This window comes from Pan troglodytes, chromosome 16 (assembly GCF_028858775.2).
Source record: "Pan troglodytes isolate AG18354 chromosome 16, NHGRI_mPanTro3-v2.0_pri, whole genome shotgun sequence".
Taxonomy (NCBI): Eukaryota; Metazoa; Chordata; class Mammalia; order Primates; family Hominidae; genus Pan; species Pan troglodytes.
Window position 1 is genome coordinate 46,119,447 of NC_072414.2, and position 24,628 is coordinate 46,144,074.

At 35.2% G+C, this 24,628-nt stretch overlaps 1 protein-coding gene across 2 annotated transcripts in view; it reads left to right on the forward strand.

The window, feature by feature from the left end:
• The window catches only part of UNC13C (unc-13 homolog C), a 787,554-nt gene that overhangs the window by 292,077 nt on the left and 470,849 nt on the right, over positions 1-24,628 (forward strand). For both annotated transcript variants that reach the window (XM_054667546.2, XM_009429165.5), the window contains 2 exons: positions 12,708-12,730; positions 13,310-13,374. In XM_054667546.2, the coding sequence (XP_054523521.1) occupies positions 12,708-12,730; positions 13,310-13,374 (88 nt within the window). The remainder of the gene's footprint in view (positions 1-12,707; positions 12,731-13,309; positions 13,375-24,628) is intronic.

A 24,628-nucleotide genomic window follows, 5' to 3' on the forward strand; every position in this document is an offset into this window, starting at 1 on the left:
CCAGGCTGGAGTGCAGTGGTGCAATCTCGGCTCACTGCAAGCTCCGCCTCCCGGGTTCACGCCATTCTCCTGCCTCAGCCTCCCGAGTAGCTGGGACTACAGGCGCCCGCCAACACGCCTGGCTAATTTTTTGTATTTTTAGTAGAGACGAGGTCTCACCGTGTTAGCCAGGATGGTCTCTATCTCCTGACCTCGTGATCCGCCCGCCTCGGCCTCCCAAAGTGCTAGGATTACAGGCGTGAGCCACTGCGCCCAGCCCATAATTAATTTTTAACAGTATTTTATGTGAAAAGAATAAATATATTTCAGTTTGGTATGAATTCTGAACCTACATCTATATTTGGTATAGGCTTAAGATTCCTATCTTCATAGGCAAATCTTTTCCATTCACGTTCCTAGGTGGAAAGAAAATTTCCCTCTGTTTCTCCACTTCCGTAGTTAATTCTTATCTCATGCTTTTATATTTTATGAGTGTTTTTAATAATATTCTTTCTAGTTTTATTCAAATAGTTCTAGAAAGTTATAGCTTTTCTTGTGTACAGATTCTATTGTACCTGGGTTTACCACTACTGTAAAAGTTGCATGACCAATGGTGTTATTTATCTTGGTTTTCAACTGTTAGCATCCCCTGTCCCTAGCACAATGCCTAGAACTTAGGGGCACTTGGTGGATGGGAAACGAATCAATGAATGGAATGTTTCAATATTCCTGTGAGCAATTTTGATTTTTACTGCACTGAAGATTAGTTTTGAGTTGCTTCTTCATTTGTAATAATTGGGAGATTATGTTTGATTTTGAGCTTAAATATGTTTTAAAGTTTAACAAAATCATGTTACCTAGTATTTGTGCGTCTGCATGGAATTTTGGTATATGTGACCAGAGGGAAGAATCCTTCCATGTGGTATCTTATTTTGCTTTATTGCCTGGCAGACTAGAATGGATTTTCAAAAACAGAAAATAAAATTTTGATTGTGTTATATGTCATTCTCTTGCTTGAAAACATTGTGTGATTCTACATTGCAATTAGGATATAATTTATATTCCTTAATACAGTAGTCTCCCTGATGTACTATTTACTTTCCATGGTTTCAGTCACCCATGGTCAACAGCGGTCCAAAAATATTCAATGGAAAATTCCAGAAGTTAATAATGAGTAAGTTTTAAGTTGTATCCCTTCTGAGATAGGTAATGAAATCTTATGAATTCTGCTTTGTCCTTCCCAGGACGTGAGTCATCCCTTTCTTCAGCATATTCATGCTGTATACACTATCCATAGTTAGGCACTTAGTAGTCATCTCAGTTATCACATCTAAACAATGTAGCATGTTTAGGGTTTGGTTGTTATCCTTGGTTCTAGGCATGCACTGGGGATCTTGGAACATATCCTCGCAGGGATAAGGGCTGACTCCTATAAAATATGTAAGGACTTTTATGTTATGAACCTTATTCACTCTCCTTTCATTTCTTGAAATTGTTTACTGTCGCACTCCCATGTCTCAGTCCCTAACACTCTATGCTCTTTCAAGCTTCAATGCCTTTTGAAATCCTTTTTTACTCTGCCAGGAATACCTTCACACATCGACAAAACCCACTCCTCTCCGGAATGAGTCCTTCCCAAACCCAATGTTCTCCATGGCTGAAGAGTTACGGGATCTCTTCTCTGTGCTTCCATATCACTTTGTTCATATCTTTAACATCCTTATGATACTGAACTGTCATTGCAATTCAGTTTTTTTCTTTTTCTTTTTTTTTCTTTTTCTTTTTTTTTTTTTTTTTTTTTTTGACGGCGTCTTGCTCTGTCACCCAGGCTGGAGTGCAGTGGCGCAATCTAGGGTCACTGCAAGCTCCGCCTCCCAGGTTTACTTATGCCGTTCTTCTGCCTCAGCCTCCTGAGTAGCTGGGACTACAGGCGGCTGCCACCACACCTGGCTAATTTTTTGTATTTTTAGTAGAGATGGGGTTTCACCATGTTAGCCAGGATGGTATCGATCTCCTGACCTCGTGATCTGCCTGCCTTGGCCTCCCAAAGTGCTGGGATCACAGGCATGAGCCACCGTGCCTGACCAATTCAGTTTTTTTACATTACTGTTGAGGCTGTGAATGAGTGATCAAAGGTATGTGAGTTATGAGTTAAATCAGCATTAACCTCCCAGCACTCATCCAGTTGCATCCAGAAGTATGTCTGAAACATACACCATCCACAGGTACTTCCTCTGACCTGGAAGCATGTGCTCCTCATTAATAATTCACAAGACAGTTTAAGGAATTCAATAAAAGGGAAGATAAAGTTATTTGCAGACTCATCTAGCATACAGTAGGTACTCTGTAAAGGCTAATGACAGCTCAGCAACCCTCTGATTTCATTAATGATTTTTCTTTGCACTGTTTTTGGCTCCCATGTGATGACTTTCAGGCATACTACACATGTATCAAAGTCGTATCTCTTTTAATATGGTGACAAATAGAGCAAACTGTTTCCAAAGAAGATAATGAATTATCACCAGTGGGAAATTGATACTGTGTTATCACTGAAGAACCTCAGAGCAAAGATGTTTAAGGGAATTCCTAAACTAGATAGGGTGGAACTCAATTTACATACAAACTTGGAGATCTCTTCTATTCAAATTTCCTTCAAAAAGTGTGTTATAATAGAGGTAAAACATTGAGGGAGAAAATACAACATTTTTACTTTTATCTTAGAAGATTGTAAATTGACTATGTCTATCCATCTTAATCTTAAATGTAGGCATTAGGTATTATGAATATTTATTTTTCGTGGTAACTGGTGAATAAACATTCCTCGTTTTAGTGAAAATTCACTACACATACCAAAAGATATCATAGAATTTAGAGCTAGAAGATTTAGATAGATGCTGGTCAAATATTCTTAATTTAGTTATATATGAAGGAAAACTGAGGGTTAGGGAGGTGACATGTTTCCTTAGATTATGTTCAGATTTACTTCTTGGGGATGCTCACACAAGAACCTCTGATGGATCTAATACACAGGAGACACACATATATTATTTGTATTTCTATATACTGAGAATTTTGGTTTTATAGGTCACCATGCAGCATGGTTGAATAGAATAGTGCTGTTCGCCGAGTAAATATTTTATGTTTTTTTATTTTAAATTGTTTGTGGAATCTGAAGACATTAAAATTGTATAACCACTACAAACTTACTTTAATCCCATTTATAGGGGTGGTTTCACTATAAAGTAGATGGATGTACTGTGGTCTCGCATTAATGACATTAAATTGCTGAGCTGCAAAATGAACCTGTTGTGAGATGATATGTGCCTTCTAAGACTAGGAACATTGGGAGCAGCATTACAGGGAGTACCCAGCATGTAATTACAGACATTTTACCACAATTTTACTAAGCAGAACAACTGTATGTAGCATAAAAGGCAATTTATCAGCGAACAAAGACTGTGTGTGTATTTACTATATCTATCTATATACACAATATCTGTATATACATATATGATTATCTGCATATCTGTACATGTTTTATATATATATTACACTGCCCCTTGAATAATAGCCAAGATTTTTGCCTATTGTATGCATTTTACATTTTATTCTTTCCCCAGCTTTATTAAGGCATAGTTGACAAATAAATTAGCTATTTCAAGGTGTTAAAATATAATGATTTGATATTCATATACATTGCGAAATGATTACCACAATAAAAGCAACTAATACATCCATCACTATACTGAGTTACGTGTGTGTGTGTGTGTGTGTGTGGTGAGGACACTTATATACTATATTGACACATTTTGAGAAAACAATGTAGTATTATTGGCTATAGTGGTCATGGTGTGTATTAGATCCCCAGAATTTATTCATCTTATAACTGAAAGTTTGTACACTTTGACCAAAAACTATTTTCCCCACCCCCAGCCCTGGCAAGTACTGTTCTATTCTCCACTTTTATGAGTTCAGTTTTTTTTTTTTTTTAGATTTTACTTATAAGTGAAATAATATTTCTCTTTTCTTTTTCTGCCTTATTTCACCTAGTATATGTCCTCTAGATTAATCAATCTTGTCATGAATGGCAGGAGTTTTTTCTTTTTAATGGCTAAATAATCGTCTGTGTGTGTGTGTGTGTGTGTTTGTGTGTGTATACACATATATACACATAACATTGTCTTCATCTGCTGACAAATAGGTTTTTTGTTTTTTGTTTTTTGTTTTGAGACGGGGTCTCGGAGTCTCGCTGTCTCGCTGTCTCCCAGACTGGAGTGCAGTGGCGCGATCTCGGCTCACTGCAAGCTCCGCCCCCAGGGTTCACGCCATTCTCCTGCGTTAGCCTCCCGAGTAGCTGAGACTACAGGCGCCAGCCACCACGCATGGCTAATTTTTTTTTATATTTTTAGTAGAGACGGGGTTTCACCAAAATAGGTTGTTTTTATACCTTGGCTATGGTGAATAATTCTGCAGTGAATATGGCAGTGCAGGTATCTCTTCAACATGCTAATCTCATTTTATTTAAATTTATACCTATAAGTGAGATTGCTGGATTATTATGGTAGTTCTATTTTTATGTTTTTGAGGAACCTCCATACTGCTTTACTTAATGGCTGTACCAATGTATGTTTCTGTCATCAATGTACAAGAGTTCCTTTTTGTCCACGCCATTACCAACACATTATCTCTTGTGTTTTAATTATAACCATTCTAACAGGTGTGAGGTGATATCTCATTTTGGTTTTGATTTGTATTTCTCTGCTGATGAATGATATTGAGCACCTTTTTAAATGTTTATTAGCTATTAATGTCTTTTTTGAAAAAAATACCTGTTTTAGACCCCTAGCCAATTTATTAATCAAAGAGTTTGTGATTTTGCTATGGAGTTATACGAGTTTCTTATATATTTTGGATATTGACCCTTTATCAGACATATAGTTTGCAAATATTTTCTCCCATTTCACAGTTTCCTTTTCATTTTGCCGATTGTTTCCTTTGCTGTGCAAAAGCATGTTAATTTGATGAACCTGTTTATGTTTTATTTTGTTGCCTGCATTTCCAGTGTCATATCCAAGGAAATTATTGCTATCCTGGCCAATACGTTGCCAATGGTAAATTTTCCTTAAACTTTTATCTTGGAGCTTTATGGGTTCAGGTCCTACACTTAAGAATCCATTCCAAGTTAATTTTTATGTGGTATAAAATAAGGATCCAATTGTATTCTCTTACATGTGGATATCTCATTTTTCCAATACCATTTATTGAAGAGACAGTCCTTTCCCCATTGTGTATTCTTGGCACCTTCATCAAATATTAGTTTGCCATATGTCTGTGGTTTTATTTCTGAGCTCTCTCTTCTGTTCCATCAGTCTATGTGTCTATTTTTATGCTGGTACCATATTGTTTCAATTACTATAACCTTGTAATATAGCTTGAAATCGGGACAAATCATGCCCTAGCTTCGTTCTTTTCTTTAAAGATTGCTTTGGCTATTCAGGGTTTTTTTATGATTCCATAAAAGTTTTAGAATTTTTTTTCTATTTCTGTAAAAAAGCCATTGGAATTCTGGTAGAGAGTCCTTTGACTCTGTAAACCTTTGAAAAAGCCATGGGAATTTTGGTAGAGATTCCTTTGAATCTGTAGGTCACTTAAAATGCAAGCATTTTAAGGATATCAGTTTTTCCAATGCAGGCACACTGAACATCTTTCCATTTATTTGTGTTTTCTTCAATTATTTCATCGATGTCTTTTAGTTTTCAGTGTAGTCTTATAGTTTCCAGTGTACGGATCTTTCACCTCCTTCGTTAAATTTGTATGTAAGTATTTAACATTTTGATATTGTAAATTTTAATTTTTAAAAATTTCTTTTTCAAGATGGAGTCTCACTCTGTCACCAAAGCTGGAGTGCAGTGGGGTAATCACTGCTAACTGCAGCCTTGACCTCCCAGCCTCAGGTGATCTTCCCACATCAACCTTCTGAGTAGCTGGGGCTATAGGCATGTGCCACCATGCCCTGCAAATTTTTTTTTTGTATTGTTTGTAGAGACTGGTTTTGCCATGTTGCCCACTGTTTTAATATTATTTTTTCAGATAGTTTGTTATATTAGTGTATAGATTTTTTTATCATGACACTTTAGATTTGTTTATCCGTTTTAAGTTTTTTGGTGGAGTCTAGGGTTTTCCATATGTGAGTTATTGTCACCTGTAAACAGAAACGATTTACTTCTTCATTTTTTTATTTAGATGCCTTTTATTTATTTTTTTCTTGCCTTATTTCTCCGGTGAGAACTTCTAGTACTATGCTGGATAGAAATGATGAGAGTGGGAGCCCTTGTCTTGTTTCTGATCTTAGGGGAAAATCTTTCAGCTTTTCACTGTTGAGTATGATGTTAGCTATGGGCTTATTGTGTATGGCTTTTATTATGTACAGGTGCATTCCCTTGATATCTAATTTGCTAAGAGGTTTTATCATGAAAAGATGTTGAATTTTGTCAAGAGCTTTTTCTGCATCTATTCAGATCATTATATAATTTTCATCCTTCATTCTTTTATTTTTGTGTATCACTTTTTTTTAACTTTAAGACAGGGTCTTGCTCTGTCACCCAGGAGTGCAGTGGCACAATCTAGGCTCACTGCAGCCTCAATATTCTCAATCAGTCCTCCCATCTCAGCCTCCCCAGTAGCTGGGAGTAGAGGTGTACACCACCATGCTTGGCTAATTTTTGTATTTTTAGTAGAGATAGTGTCTTGCCCCAGCTAGTCTTGCCCAGGCTAGTCTTGAACTCCTGGGCTCTAGTGATCTGCTCACTTGGGCCTCCCAAAGTGTTTGGATTACAGACATGAGCCACTGCACTCAGCCGTGTATGCCATTTATTGATTTTCATTCCTTGAAACATCCTTGCATCCTAGGGATAAATTCCATTTGATCATGCTGTATGGTCCTTTTACTGTGCCATTGAATTTGGTTTGTTAGCATTTTGTTGAAGATTTTTTTGCATCTATGTTCATCAGGAATAGTGGCCTGTAATTTTCTTGTAGAATCCTTGTCTGGCTTTGGTGTGAGTAATGCTGGCCCATAAAATGAGGTGTAAGTATTATCTCCTCTTCAATTTTTTGAAGAGTTTGAGAAATACTGGTGTTAAATCTTGGCACACAATGAACTATCTTGTAATGGGCTTTCTTTGTTGAGAGATAATTGATGACTACTTCCATATTGTTACTCATTATTGGTCTGCTCAGAGTTTATCTTTCTTTATGATTCAGTATTGGTAGGTTGTATGTTCTAGTAATTTATCCATTTCTTCCAGGTTATTCAATTTGATGGCATGTAATTATTCATAGTGGTCTCTTAAGATCCTTTGTAGTTTTGTGCTACCAGTTGTAATGTTGCTCTTCCATTTATAATTTTATTTATTTGATCCATTTCCCTTATTTTCTTGGTGAGTCTAGCTAAGAGTTTGACAATTTTGTTTATATTTTTCAAAAAAACCCTCTTAGTTTCATCTATCTTTTCCATTGTCATTGTAGTCTCTATTTCATTTATTTCTTCTGTAATCTTTATTATTTCCTTAGTTCTGCTGACATTGGGCTTAGTTTGTTTGGTTTTGTATCTAGTTCTTTGAAGTAAAAATTTAGGTTGTTTATTTGAGATCTTTTTTTAAATGTGGGTATTTATCACTGTACCCCTCTTAGAAGTGCTTTTGCTACATCCTGTAAGTTTTGGTATATTGTGTTTCTGTTTTTGTTTGTCTCTAAATATTTATTAATTTCACCTTTGACCCATTGGTTCTTCAGGAGTGTGTTGTTTTATTTCCACCTATTTGTGGATGTTCTAAAATTCTTCCTGTTATTGATTTCTACTTTCAAATATTGTGGTCAGAAAAGACACTTGATATGATTTCAATGTTTAAATTTGTTAAGATGTGTTTTGTGGCTTGAAGACTTTTCCAAAATGTACACTCTACAGGAATATATATTCTGTTGCTGTTGGGTAGAATATTGTGTCATTTTAAAATATTTTCAACAATATGATTATTAAATAACAGAATCTTGGAAAATATAAGAGAATATGAATGAATATATTAACCTATTACTGAAGATTAATAACATTATGGGGATGTTTTTCTCAAGTCTATTTCTATATATAACTGTTTTTGTTTTTACATAGTCACCTTATAACCTGAAGTAACCTCAAACATGAGGTTACTTCCTAATTTTTATTTTATACATCAGGAACATTTTCTATATTTTTATTTAGCCTCTAAATGCATTGATTTTAATGGTCACAGATTATTGCATCAAAGTCATAGAACATAATTTTCAACCCATAGTTCTATATTTAATCATGTATGCTTTTGCAATTTTTTTGTAGTAAATAATGAAACAGTGCCAATCTTAACACATTTTTTAGTATTTAAATTGTATGTTTGCTGGGGTTGCCATAACATAATATCAAAAATTGAGTGACTTAGACTAGCCAAAATTTATTCTCAGAGTTCTGGAGGCTGGACGTTCACTATCAAGGTGTTGGCAGGGCCATACTCCCTCTGAAGGAACTAGGGGAGAATCTACTGAGGCCTCTCCCCAAGTTTCTGGGAATTGCTTGGCTTGTGGAAGCATCACTAATCTTTACTTGATATTATTGTGTGTGCATATATCTCCAAATTTCCCCTATTTTTTTTTTTTTTTTTTTGATACGGAGTCTCGCTTTGTCGCCAGGCTGGAGTGCAGTGGTGCGATCTTGGCTCACTGCAACCTCCACCTCCTGTGTTCAAGCGATTCTTGTGCCTCAGCCTCCCGAATAGCTGGGATTACAAGCACGCACCACCATGCCCAGCTAATTTTTGTACTTTTAGTAGAGACGGGGTTTCACCATGTCAGCCAGGCTGGTCTCAAACTCCTGACCTCATGATCTGCCCGCCTCAGCCTCCCAAAGTCCTGGGATTACAGGTGTGAGCAACCGCATCCGGCCCAAATTTCCCCTTTTTATAAGAACACCAGTCACAGTGGATTATGAGTCCACCCTGCTCTAGTATGGCCTGTTTTAACTAGTTCCATCTGCAGTGGTCCTATTTCTAAACAAGGCCACATTGTGATGTACCAGACGTTAGGACTTCAACATTTAAATTGGGAGAGGTGGGACACAATTCAACCCATAACAAAAATAATTTCCTTAACAGCAGTTTCCAAAAGTGGAATTTTCCTGTCAAAACAGTGTATTGATAGACATGTTTTGAAAGTTATTTTTTAACTTGTATTATTACAATTTTCATGCTCATCAACTATGTATGATAGTGTTTGATTAATAGTATTCTCAACAGTCTTGGGAATTATTTTTAATATCATTAAAATCAGTATCTTTAATCTTTATTAATTTTGTAATCATTAGTTGTAGTTTTAGTAAAATAGATAATTTGTATGCATATTTACCATTGTTGCATTTTAATTTGTCAATTATCTATTAAGTCTAAATTTAAAAATCTCTTTCCATAGGTTTAGTAAATATTCCTTTCTCTTTTTACTTGTCTTTCTTCCTTTAATTATTCTATATTTAAATCTTTAATGTATGTGGAACGCGGTGGCATATGTATGAGATGAGGATACAAATGGATATTATAGATACTTAACCTATTGTCTAAGCACCATTTACTGACTAGTGCTTCTCTTTGTCTTTAATAAAAAATGTTTTCTTAGTCATTAAATTCTTGAGTATAAGGGTTTCTTAATTATATTTTGTGTTTCACTTTTAATCTATTATTTTGCCAGGACCATACTGTTTTAGCTGTTATAAATTATTAATATTTTTATAGATTCATCTCATAGTGCTTCTTTTACAAAATTTTAGATATTTTTACTTGTTTATTAATCCAGTTACACTTAAAATTGGTAAAATTTCAAGTTACAGCAATCTGCCATTAGGATTTTGACTGTGAAATCTACAAATCTGTTAGATTATAATTAATCATCACTATATAGAAAAATGAAATAATATTTTCCATTATTCAGATTTTTAGATATTCCATGAAGTGGTGTAGCTTATTAAAATTGTCCATTCCAATATTTAAGAAATGGTTATTAGTCATCTCCTATATTTCAGGAATGTGGTAAAAGTAAAAAAAACAGAGAGAGAGGTTAAAAAACAGACTACCATCAAGGAGCTCAAATTCTGAAAGGATTGCAGATAAGGAAACTGGCAAAGGATGAAGATTAGCAAAGAGGAATGCACAGTGCGCAATACTGAACCCAGGATGACAGCAGGGAGAAGTGTCACAAGTTTCCAGAAAGAGAGGTTGTGCTTCAGCTAGGTTTGGGACATAACAGGCAGTCCGCTCCATGAGGATGGAGAACAGTTGTTTCACAGGGAGGAAACAGCAATGCAAAGGCACATAGATTTCAAAGAACATGGCACAGAAATGGAACTTCAAGAATGTAATTGTGACTGAAGTTTATGACGTGAATGAGATATAATGAGTGATGAGATTGCATTTCACATGGATTTTACGTTCTTTCATGAGGGCACTGTGTGTCATTGGTGGGTTTTAAGAAGGAGAGTGACATAATTTTATCTTTTTTAGAAAGATTTCAGGGAAGAATACAGCAGGGAGACAAGAAAGCAGTCAAAGTGAACAAAAAAGGTTCACTGGCAATAAATGTGTGTTCAGTGAATGAATGAAACATTGAAAGAACTGATGTATTACCAGATTTAACAGCTGAAAAGTAATTGATGACCTTGTTAAGATTACCTTTATTTAGTGGGATGGTTGAGATGGAAGACAGATATCAACAGGAGATAATGAATATAAAGTACTCGTTCAAAATATTGCATATTTGAAATCATATCTTATTTCATTGTTTTCCAAACTAGTTGCTAGTGTATAGGAAATAACATTATTATTTTGCTTATGGGTTGACTATATAGTTACTCTGTTGACTCTTTTGTTTGCTGTAATAGTTTTCCATGTGATTTTGCATGTTTTGATTACTAGATATAAAATTATAATTCTTGTAAAAATAACTTTCTATTTTGACTTCTAATAATTATATAGTTTATTTTGGTTTGTTTTAATATATAGGCCAGAATTTTCAGAAAGAAGTGAAAATCATGCTGTGGACAGTTTCGTTTGCTTTTAATGGTGATGGAAATGCCCTACTATTTCACACATAAATTACTGACTGTAATAGTATATGTAATACTTTTTTAACATATTACACTTAAAGAAGACCCATTACAATCCCATTTTAAGGAGGTTTTGAATGACTAGAAGGTTTTGATTTTTTATTAGATGACTTTTGCTCCATATGAAAATTAAGATATATATTTTCTGGCCAATTGATATGTCATATTAGATTAGTCATATTATTTTAAATGATACTTTGGGTATAATTTTCTTGAATATGGTATATTCTTCTTCTGCAGTAATGCTAAATTTTATTTATTTTATATAGTATTTTAAAATAATTATGGCCATAAATAAGATTTGTCTTTTATTACTTTACAATACATTTTACCCTGTTTTGCATTTGAAGATACAACCCTGAAATACTGAAAAATCTGCACCAAAATATTTGCTTATGATAGTTAAGCAGCCTATACTTAATGAGTCAAGAGAAGTAATGCATTTCAGATTTTCATCACTAAGGGTCATCATTGAGCTACATGACCTTGGACAAATTTTAATCTTTCCATTGCTCATTTATATAAACAAGGGATTTGAACTAAGTAAACTCCAGTGTCACTCCAGCTCTAGCATTTTGCCAACTTGTATCCATAGAGAAGTTTCTCCAGTTTTATGCTAATAAGCAAAGATGAATTAATGAGTTTCAGAGCAATAGTACTGTGTAAGGTAGTAGTAGACTCTGTCCTATGACAAGGCAAATTTAAACCTGTGTTTAAAAAATGATGATGCAATAGTCCATTCTCCATCTCCTTGTGTCCATGAGCAGTTGGACCTGGAAAATATTGGCCCTATGATTTACCTTACATTGCATCTGAAAGCTGTAGACCAAGCACCCTTCACTGTTCTGTTCAGCTCACCTGAAACATTAGATGTAAAGAGCACCAGATGGGAGATGAGGAGCCCTGGATTTGTGTCCCTCTTCTGCCACTTACTAGCTTTGTGATCTTAATCAAGTCACTTAACCTCTTTAGGCATCAGTTTTCTTATGTGTAAGATGGAATCAACTTAATCTTTTAACTCGTAAACTCTATGATATGAGAAGCCATAAATATATAATCTCTTAATAAAACAACTTTAATCTATAGAGTCATCTGAGGTTTACTTTCCCAAATACTGAACTCAATTAATTCTATCAACAATGTTGCGAGGCAATTAGTCAAAGTATTTGTGATTGTATTTCAGAGTTGGATCTAGGCTATTGACTCCAAAGAGTTTGGTAGCTTATCCAATGTGTTTAGTAAGTGGCAGAGCCTCAGCTGGAGCCCAGGACTTCTGATTCTTCAACTGTGTTCTTTTCTTAATATAACACATTGTCTTTCATTAAATCCTGTAATCACTTTTATACTTTTCAAGCATTCTATTACATTTCCCTGCACTTTAAATTATGAGAACCAACTATCCTTGTACCCTTGGGCTCAACCTTGAAACTCTGTTTATTTATAATTTTAAACAATGTAACATATTAACACTCTGTTCGTGTATATGTTTAAACGATTTCTTGAAAAGTACTCCATCTAACATTTATCCCTTCTTTTCCTGATTCTCTTTCAGATAGCAGTTCTGTGGATGAAAAGGTTTTAAATCATACTTATTCTTCCCTCCTGAGGAATCTTGTCTTTTGTACATGTTTGTTTGTGACATATTAGATCTGTTTGATTCCTCTGTTTTAGTTTTGAAATGTGCATGTTATCCCAGCTTTCCATTATTTGGTTGTCCTTTAAGTGTGCCCCTGATATGTTGCACTTATGGAGAGGTCACACCTTGCCAGCTGCGCTTACCTTAGCTATACTTGCCAACCTAGGGGTCTGCTACTGTCAAACACAGCATCTTTTCTTAAGTCTGGCTAATCATGACCTTTCTGACTGATTCATGATCTTCACTGCACATATCAAGTTTTAAGGGCAAATAGTGCTTGGAATATGACATATTTTCCTGGACTCTGCCAGTGCATTTGTTTAAATGCTGACAGCTAATTTCAAAACCTCTACTCATAAAAACACAGTAGCTTTGACTTGGAGCTGACCCTGCTTAGCATCTGTCATACTAGGTGTTACGTGTGTAGTGCAGCTGACCTGTGTCCCAATTTCGTGTACATAAAACTGTAGTATGCTAAAAGCCTGTTTGTTTTGTTTTTCTCTCACTCTTCATTTAAGGCTCGAATAGTAAGTGGCAATGATTTGGATGCTTCCAAATTTTCTGCACTCCAGTTGTGTGGTGGGTAAGTACCTTCATACCTTTCTAATTTATTCCATTCATAGATGGCACTTGGCTGTGTTCTCAACATATATGCTTTGAATGCAGGATGCTGCATGATTAGCTAGCCTCATTGTTACTTCATTTTACAATAAAGTTGACATTATAGTGTTTTCTTAAAAAAATGTAATACATGTTGACTATAAAACAATTCTAAAAATATCAATACGTATTTGATTATATATATGTCAAAATCACCTAACCAGTTTAACTGTTAACATTATCATTACATACCCAAATAGAATCACATAATTTTATATGAATGAATTCATATTGATACAATTAATGCTCTCTTTCAATGTGCTTGTTTGCACTTAATGATATATGTGCATGAACATTTTTCCTGTCAACAACTCAATGAATATAATCTATACTATTATTTTTCATAGTTGCATAGTATTACACTTAACATAAGTATCAAAGTATTTAAAATTTAATCACAAAAATAATGTATGAAATTTATTTTCTATGTAAAAAATTCAAGCAGTCTCGTCTTTAATGTTAAAAGTTACGCACTGGTATCAGTGTGGCATGAATGTTCATAGGCATTTTTCTGCATGTTTGCAATACATATGTATGTTCATATAAAATAAGTAGTTTTGCATTGTGGTTTTTTTTTGCATTTTAACACAAAACAGTCCACTCTGTTTAAATAAATAAGCATGAATTTAATGCTGACTTTGTATCTAGTGCTGTTAAAATTGTTCTATACATAATGACTCACTTAATCTTTACAATGGCCGTATGAGGTAAGTACTATTTTGACTCTAATTTTACAAATGAAGAAACCAATCCACAAAGCACTTAAGAGATGTTTCCTTCAGACAGCTAATGAGTGACAAAGTAAGTATTCAAGCTCAGTTAATCCAATTCCAGAGCCTGTAATCTCAATTTACCTATCACATTGCCTCTGCAACTTGCCGTTTTCTTTTTTTCCATTTAACAACAAATGCTTTGCCAAATTTTCTACTTTATTATTTTGAAGTGATGCAAATATTTGAAAACATTCATACAACATGTTTTATTCTTCTATTGGTGGGTTTTCAAAATTATTTCTAATTCTTAATTGTAAATTATGACATAATTATAGATACTATGGTAAATATATCACAATAGATTTTAAAAGTGTAATTTGTGGATCAATGCTTATACACAGTTTATATATTCATATATACCTCTTTATATATGAATATAGAGAGATATCTATATAATTAATTATCTATCTATCTGTATAGATTTTTGTTTTAAAACTGAGACCGGGTTTTGCCATGTTGTTCAGGCTGGTCTTGATCTCCTGAGCTCAGGTGATCCACCCACCTTGGCCTCCCAAAGTGCTGGAATTACATACATGAGCCACCGTGCCTGGCAAATAATTTAAATATATATACATATATATGTATATGTGTATTAGATGTTTTATAAATGTTGAAATTTGAATACATTTATGTACAGTATAAATAGAAGCAAAATTTAGAGGCATGTTTTAGTTTTTTTATCTAGGCAAAAAGTTTCACAGTTCTGTTTTATAATACACTCATTTTTTGAAAATCAGTTTGTTATTAAATACATCCACATGTGACTTATTTTAAATAAAATATTTGTAAGATTTAAAGTTTTAAATGTAAAGCTCCTACAAATTAATATATATGTATCATTTTTATTTTGATGTTTCCAAATAGAAGTGATTAAGATGTTATTTCTGTTACATCTCTAACTTTAATGTCCTTGAAATATGTGAAGAATTACTCTCATTCATATTCTAATGTTATAGTAATTTAAATAAGTTATAAAAGCAGCTGTGGTGAAAGATCACTATGAATTATTCAGAGATATTAAGGTAGTGAATAGACTACTCTCTCTACTACAACATCACGAATACTGTGTCTTTAAGTTGACCAGCAATAATAATTTGACAACTAAATAAAATGATTGTCTTAGGAAATAATTAAGTTGAATTCTAATTTAGTTATGAAAAATGTTGGGACGTCGTGTCATGCACCTGGAGGTTTATCTGAGTTTATGATGTTATAGATTCTGCACCTCCCTTCGCCTACAGCATCTATCACTTTGTAAAAATTTGATTTGCTACCTCATGTCTGAATATGGACGTGATCCTTGTCAGAGCAACAGAGTTAATCTACATCCATGCTTTTGTTAAGCACATGCAGTATAAATGTCTGGCTAAAATAGTTCCTCTTTGCATTTCGAATAGATCTTTCCACATTGTTACGTTTTCTGAAAATGCCTCTTTCAACGACTTTCTAAGGGATTTTGGAACTGTGATATATGGGAAGGGGGTGATAATTTTCAGTCATCAAGAGAATTTGTCATTGCCTGAATGCTTATTTTCTCTTAAAGAACCTGAAGGGTACGTTTACATATGAGCCTTCAATCACAACCTCTTTCAGAAAGATGTGCTTATTTTACTTTTTCTATAAATATTTTAGAATATATTTTTAAAATAAAATGAAATACTATTTAAATATCACAACTTCGATTATCCTAAAAAACTATGACTGGGGCAGACTTTTGAAATACGGAGTCATTGCTTTTCTATTACAATGCTGCTAAATCTTTCACTTTTCTACCTTCGCCATCCCCAATCAGTTGAGAGCCAAACGACATTCATCCTTCCCTTAGTTTACTCAAGTGTCAATGAGAGCATAATCTCTACACACTAAAACCAAATTAATAAACTATATACACTGAAACCAGATAATGAAATTAATAATTCTGCTTTCTGATTTCTGCTTAGCTCTCTGTACATTTCCTGTAAGTGTTGCCAGAAAAGACATGACAAATGTCATTCTGTTTTTCCTATCTGTCACAATGAAAGTTCAGACAGGCTCTGGGGAAAAATTGGAAGAGGGACAGAGAAGAGGTGACAGAAAAATAAAAGGAGCAAGAGAAAGTGGGAAAGATACATGTTTTGGTGAAATCAATGAATTTAACATTTATGCCCTTTAGTGGTTTTATAAGATTTTGTTAACTTTTATCATCTACGTAAGCAAAGAGTCATACAGAAAGCACACAGCAACTCAATATGAAAAGTACAAGAGGTTTAGTGGACAGAAATGTCTCAAAGATAAAATGGAGAGGTAGCAGAAGTAGGTGAGAAGAGCCTTTGGACCATGACACAGTTCTTACGTTTGCAAAAGTATATGGAGCAGGAAGGTGAATTGAGTATGAAAAGCCTGAAATTGACTATAATGAGGCTAAAAGAAAGTCATTCAGACAAATGGAGAGGAAAGTTTGCTTATTAGAGGAGTCTTTCATTGGGTACAAGTAGCCAGCTCTATTATCTCCACCAATTTTAGCCATTGGTTGGGAGCAGCTTGGGGAGGGTGTAGCCTTGGGGTGAATGCTGCAGTGGATACTGGAGGTGTGGCAGCTGGAGGCTCTTGCCCAACTATCCTGCAGCAGATTCTCTCTAAGGGATATCTGAGTGATACATGCCCATGGCAGCTACCGAGCATCAATTTGAGGAAACTACCTTTTTTTTTTTTTTTTTTTTGAGATGGAGTCTTGCTCTGTTGCCCAGACTGGAGTGCAGTGGCACAATCTTGGCTCACTGCCAGCTCTGCCTCCCGGGTTCATGCCATTCCCCTGCCTCAGCCTCCTGAGTAGCTGGGACTACAGGCGCCCTCCACCACGCCCGGCCAATTTTTTGTATTTTTAGTAGAGACGGGGTTTCGCCATGTTATCCAGGATGGTCTCGATCTCCTGACCTCGTGATCTGCCCGCCTCGGCCTCCCAAAGTGCTGGGATTACAGGCATGAGCCACTGCGCCCAGCCTGATGAAACTACTTTTATTCAATGATAGTGAACAAAGTCACATGAGTACCTTCTCCAAATGTGAAACACATTTTTAATTAGAATAACACTCCTTTGGTGCTTTGATTGTATATGACTTAAGTTTACCTTTCCCTTGACATTTGTAGTTAGAACTCCACTGGTTGAATTATAAGAAGCATCACAAGGGGTGTGTGTGTGTGTGTGTATTCTGAAAGTACCACAAGTCTATAAAACAGTGGTTGAATTATAAGAAGCATTGCAAGGTGTGTGCATGTGTGTGTGTGTGTGTGTGTATGTGTGTGTCTATTCTCTAAGCACCAGACTTGCATGCCCCACAATTTGGGCAAGTGTATAAAGCAATGGTAGGATTAGGGAAAAACAGTTTGAGGAGGATATTACCATCTTTATTTTCTTTCTTCACTAGTCATTGAAGTTCTTCTCTGCAGCACAGTTCTCATAGCACTAAGTTCCTTGAGCCGATGTGAAATTCCTCTGTCCATGATTCTGAACTAGGCTGGTAACTTCTGTTCAACCTCTACCAGAATGATTGAACCTTATCAGGAAAGAGGCAGTGGTTGCAGAAGTGAAATAATGCAGAGACAGAGAAAAATGAAGAGACACTGTTGAAGGAAAGGACACTGAGATATTGTTAAATTAAAACAGAAGCTTCTATTTTGACCTCATTTTCAAACAGGTACATTTACCAAAAAATATTAATAAGAAACGTATGCTGAGATTTCCAAGGTTGTTCAATTATCACCAGGAACAACTATCTTGGTAAATGTGAACAAGCCAATTTTCATCCAAAGTCCTGCACAATTCCATTGTTTTTCTTAAATTTACCTTAATTAAAATACCCATTTTTTGTTACTGTTGTAGAACTCAATGTCAGTTAGGTTGTTCAACAAAGGAATAAAGCTGGTTTAACATATTTTTAATTTTCTGTCACAGTACTGACATTGCTTTTTTATTTGTCTATAAAGTTGAGATTGCCTACTATCCTCACACTCTCTTCCTCTTTCATGGTCTTGACTTCCATGTTTAGCCAGGGCCTAAAATCTTCCACTTAGCATAGAAGATAAAGTTGTTCCTACTCTCCAGGGGCTCTTCACCTAACTTTTCTCATTGCAGCAGTCTTATCTCTCATAGCTGAGAACTTTTTATTTCAGTTCTTCCTATCAAGTCCACTAATTTGATTCTTCCCTGTTCCCTGAGATAACTTCCCTATTTCTCAAGGGTCAGAAATTCTCCTAAGCCTAGACATGGGCTGTTTCAACTGCCCTTTCTTCTGAGTCAGTGGTTTACCCTACAGCACCATCCTTGCATGCTCTGAACCAGGTTTGCCAAATATTAAGAAAATGACAGCCCCCACATAACACAGTGCTTTAATCATGGAGGAAGGAGCGGTTGTCTTTTATATGGTTAGGTTGTGTCACCTAAATCTCATCTCAAATTGTAATCCCCATGTGTCAAGGAGGGACCTGGTGGGAGGTGATTGGATCATGGGGGGCAGTTTCCCCCAGGCTGTTCTCCTGCTAGGGAGTTCTCATGAGATCCGAGGCTTTAAAAGTGTTTGGCAATTCCCCCTGTCCCTGGCTCTCTGTCTCCTGCTGCCATGTAAGAGACGCCTTTCTTCCCCTTTGGCTTCTACCAGGATTTTACACTTCCTGAGGCCTCCCCAGACATGCAAAACTGTGAGTCAGTTAAACCTCTTTTCTTTATAAATTACCCAGTCTCATGTTGTGTTTTTATAGCAGTGTGAAAATGGACTAATATGGTCTTTGACCTTTTAGTTAGTTATTTTTAGGGAACAGTTTCCTTTCCCTCCAGAGAACTTGGTATAGAAGGAGTTCACTATAGAGTTAGGTAAGAGTGAAATAGAGATTTCTACTTATTATAAGGGTTAACAGATGCAAACAGGGCCCACTTTCATAATTCATTATTGTATAGCCAGTGAGTCATCATGCCCATATTTTTTCAGCTTATTTGTATTCACATTACCACTGATCTAGTTTTAGTCCTCAGTACCTTTTACTTAGGCAATTGCAAACTAATCTTCTGAGACTGATCTTCTAACCAATCTTCCTTTGTTAATTTCTTCTTCCACATTAAATCTAATCTCTACACTGTTAAAGATCAATGTCTTTAAAGCACGGGCCTTTCTACCTAAATATTTTTAATGACTCTTGTTTTTCTTGAATGTAAAGGACAGTTGGACCTCTGTATCTGTGGGTTCTACATCTGTGGATTCAAACAGCTGTTGATTGAGAATATGCTAAACAATAATAATAAATAGCAATGCAACAATAAGAAACACAAATAGAAATACAAGATCACAACTGTTAATATAGCATTTACATTGTATTTGGTCGTGTAAGTAACTTAGAGATAATTTAAAGTATATGGGATGATGTGCACAGGAAATACACAAATACTGTGCCATTTTATATAAGGCAGTTGAGTATCTGCAGATTTTGGTCTCTGACAGGGGATACTGGAACTAATCTCCTGTGGATACCAAAGGATAACTTTATAGCTCTTTTCACATGGCTTTGAATATATTTCTTGATTTCTACTTCTCTCTCTTTTTACTATGGTAAAGTATTATCACTGTTTTTAGTGTTTCTATTTTTTTGGTGTCAGTTCTGTAGCATATATTAGTTTGATAAGTTGCATAGATTTAACAAGATTCTTATCCTCCAACTTGATTTCAAATTCCTAAGGAGTTTAAAATAAGTTGATTTGCTTAAATTATTACAGGAGAAACAACCCTTGACATCTCTTGGCCAGTGTTGGGCACAATCATGCCACAAGGCAGTTGCAGCTGCTCGAAAGGAGCCTCATGTGAGACTTCAGGGAGTATGCCCAATCACCGACTCTTGATTGTATCATGCCTGTTAGTCCTCAGCACACTGTCTGCAGTCCTCACGCAGAGCAAACACATAATGTCCTATGCACAAAGGCTTAATCTAGACAGAGAGTTTCTTAATTAGGAAAACTGTTAACCACAAGGCCGCCAACTTTCTAAAACCCATGAATCAAGAAGTGGTGGCTGAGCCATTAGCTTCCTGTGGTCAAGAAGACTGCCTATCTAATTTTGGCCTACCTCCAGCTCTCTCTAGTCTCAGGAGCACTTGATATCTTCTCTACTTAGAAAGTCATAAGATCATTAGGTTAGCTTTTGATATTAACTACAAAGACCAGACATTAGGGTGACTACTTCAATGTGTGGATCTATGAGACCTCACAACCCCAGACCCATTTAGTGGGAAATATACTTTGGTACAGCATCTATGAAATTAAGATAAAATTTACTATCTATATTCTCAACCAGGCTTAGTTAAACCATAGTTTTCTTGGGGTAGATTATAAATAGTTTCTTTTAGGCATATTTTATTCCTAAATTTATGGTGGCAAAATAATCATAAAACTGACTCAGAAGATTAAGAAAATGGAGCTGTCATCCTGAAGTTGCTAATAGCTCATAGTTCACCAAGTTGTAGATTGGCACCTTTTTGATCATCTCACTTTCTGGCTTGGGTTTATAGCTTAACATTCTTTCTTACTCAGCGGTAGACCATAAACCCAGGAAAAAATATTTGACTATTTCCCACGGTTGATCAGGGATACTGTATAAGACTCCCCCATCTTCAGGTAATATTAGAAAATAGGTCCATCCATCCTCACACATATATAAGAAACCTGATGTCTATTGTAATAGAGGCCATCTTCTGAGCTTTAGGAGGCTGACCATAAAAAGTTATTCCCCCAAATCACATTTTTTACTTCCATTATTTAATAGTATTTAAGAACATGAAACCTCAGGATAATCCTAGTACATGTAAGCCAGGAGAACCTCCAATTTTACTCATTATATGAAAACTACTCTTTTATTCCTTTTTTTTTTCTGAGATGGAGTCTCACTCTCACCGAAGCTGGAGTGCAGTGGCATGATCTCGGCTCACTGCAACCTCTGCCTCCTGGGCTAAAGTGATTCTCTCGCCTCAGCCTCCCGAGTAGATGGGATTATAGGCGCGTGCCATCATGGCTGGCTAATTTTTTTGTATTTTAGTAGAGATGGGGTTTCACCAAGTTGCCCAGGGTGGTTTTGAACTCCTGAGCTCAGGCAATCTGCCACCCTGGGCCTCCCAAAGTGCTGGGATGATACGAGTGAGCCACAGCGCCCAGCATTTACATTCCAGATCAAGATCCCTTTCAAGCCACGATGCACACAATGGTTCTACTTTGGGGAAGGAAATCAGAGCTGCGATCAACTCTGACAACTTTCCTTTAGCCAGTTCCTGGTGCTGGAGGGTTCCATAATTGATCTACACAGCTCTGGTTGGCTTCTTAGAAAGGGCCTGCTTTTCCTTTCATCTTTAGGTGACTGCCGATAAAAACACACTCAATAGGAAATTTACCTTTCCCTGATTTCTGTGAGCCACTAACTCGACCTCATAATATTTGAGATGTACTTTAAAAGAACCCCAAATCACGCACTTCCAAAGGACTAGCATTTGGTAAGACCGTCTCCATATTAGCGATATAAGTTTCATCACACACCCAACTCCCAAAGGCAGTCTTTTCTCAATTAGAAAACTAAGGCCATCAACATAAGCTTAAGCATAGTACTACTTCTATCCCCTCACCCTCATGAACTCATTCACAATTTTTTTTCTCACTCCAGGGTCTATATCTCAAGCCAGTGCTGGTACTCACTTCTGGCTTTGAGTATCACAGGAGTGCCAACTTAATATAGCAGCTAGCGGGGCCAATCCAGCCTCAGAAAAATGAAATTGCTAGTTAAGAAACCTGAAGGCAGTATATTTGTTGATGAGAAAAAAGTATTATATTGAAACACATTTCCTTCTCTGTGTTCAATTTGCTTATTCAACATTTATATATTAGTATACATTTCAGCTCTTTATATATCAGATTCTTAATCATGACCCCTAAGTCTCTAGGGCTTAAATTTATGAGGAAATTAATGAATCTTAGCTACATCAGAGTCAAGCTTAATCTTCTAATGCCTTCCAGATATTCTTGAGTTTGAAGAGTAGCAAATTAAAATCACTAATACATCCTTTATGAAGGCAGTGTTTGAGTCGTCAGTCTTAAAGTGGTGCAAGTTTAGTAACTACAGAAAATATCATGTTACATTGAGCAGAATAATCACTTGTGTTAGAAAATTACCAGCTGTTAGCTGGGAAACACTGAAAATAACCCCACTAAATAAGATGGAAAGTGTAAGAAATACCATGGTTTCTGCACCTACTGGTTCTTTCCAAGCTGTAATTGATATGGCTGTTGAGCACATCTAATATATATAAAAGTCTTAGAGAGAAAAAAAAAAGAGGAACACTGAGGGTGATAATTGTATTTTCCAATGAAGCATATATAGAGTATGTTTTTAGGTATCTTTTAATGAATGAATACCTTATTCCATGAAGGTAGATGACATAGATTCCCTCTTACAGACAGACTATATAGTAGTCAGAGAGAACAATAAAATAATCACTGCTAAAAATGTGTGCTGCTGCTGCTATAAACTTGTAAATAATTACTCACTTCTTATTTAAAGCAACAAGTTTGCTTAATCCATATACTTTCTTAAATATGAAACAGCTTGCTCAAAGAACTGCGCTGTAATCCATATTTTCAGATATGACAAAATCTATCTAAGACTAGCAGATTAAGAGTTCTTAGTTTTTAGTCTGTCTTAACATTTAGAAAGAATATAAAATAAAATAATTAAGCAACACTTTAGATGTCATTTAAAAATGGTATATCTCAAATTCATAATTATTATGATATAAGTAATACTTTTTGAAATGTTGTAATATAACAGACCCATATCTGAGCATTCTTTAGCATTACTTCCTTTAATTCTTGTAGCAACTTTTTGAGGTAGGTATGATAATTATTATTCATATTTTACAGATGAGATAATTCAGAAATCCAGACACTAAGCAAATATCAAGATCAGTGACAGTATCAGAGCTGAGATTTGAACTAGATCTAGCTGACTCCAGAATTTGATTGCTTTGCTTTTATGCAAAATTGATACAATTTTACAAATCAATAATGCTCATTTCTGGATCTGTTCTATTAAATATTGTACTGTACACTTACGTTATATTTTAAATTTAACATTACATTATGTATTGGTCTGAAAAGATTTCTAAGTATATGTACCAAATAAATGTAGATATATTTCTAGATTTCAAAAGTATATTTGCAAAGGAATTTCAGGATATATCCTAGAAAAATATGACCTAGATAAACTAGTAATAGGTTGAATGACTGGACCCAAGGTGTGATAATTCATGATTGATATTGTACTCAGGGGTGGCTCTTATTGAAATGCCTCAGGAATTGCCTTTACATAGATTTTTAAAAATTGGTATATAATAGAGGTACATATTTTAGGGGTACCTGTGGTATTTTGATTTATTCATATAACATGTAATAATTAAACCAGGGTAATTGAAATACTCATTACCTTAAACATTTTTCTTTATGCCTGGAATATTCAAATTATTCTGTACTAGCTATTTTGAAATATATAATAAATTATATATTGTTGTAGTCACTCAACTGATTTATTGAGCACTAGGTCTTATTTCCTCTATCTAACTATATTTTTGTACCTATTAACCTCTCTTCTTCCCCACCTCCTCTGTATTCTTCCTGGCCTCTGTTATTCACCAATCTACTTTCTATTGGTATTTTGATACATGTTGCATTGAATCTGTAGATTGCTTTGGGTAGTATGGACATTTTAGCAATATTACATTTTCCAGTCCATGAATATGGACTTAGATTGTTTTTAACTGGAAAAGATAGAAATATAAAATACATACTTATACAATTTAAGGGTGACATATACCTGGGATAATAACTAGTATATTAATAATGGAATTAATGTCTAAAAGATCTTAGCATATTACAACAATGAGCTGAAACTAACAAGATGGAGTATAAATAGTATATTAACCAAGATAACCTAGGTTATGATACAGTAATTAACAACTACCAAATTTCAGTATATTAATTAAATAAAATGTTATTTCTCATCCATGCCACATTTCCGTTTTTTCCCCTTATTTCTCAGAATTTAAGCATGCAACATTTTCAATGCATATAGATATGAGGAGGAGGGTGCACTTTGATCTTCATAGTTGTTCAGGGAACCATGCTGACAGAGGCTTTGCCTTCATACACGCTGAATCTAGAAAAGAGAAGGTTCAAGTGAGAATTCATGTTAAAGGTCTTCAAGTATTCAAAAGATTAGGTTATAAAAGGGACTATATTGTCCTGAGCTTCTCATTGGACAGAACGTGGATCATTGAAGAAATTGTGTATAGGCAGGCTTCTGATCAATATAAGAAGATATTTCCAATAATAAGAACTGTCTTTGTAAA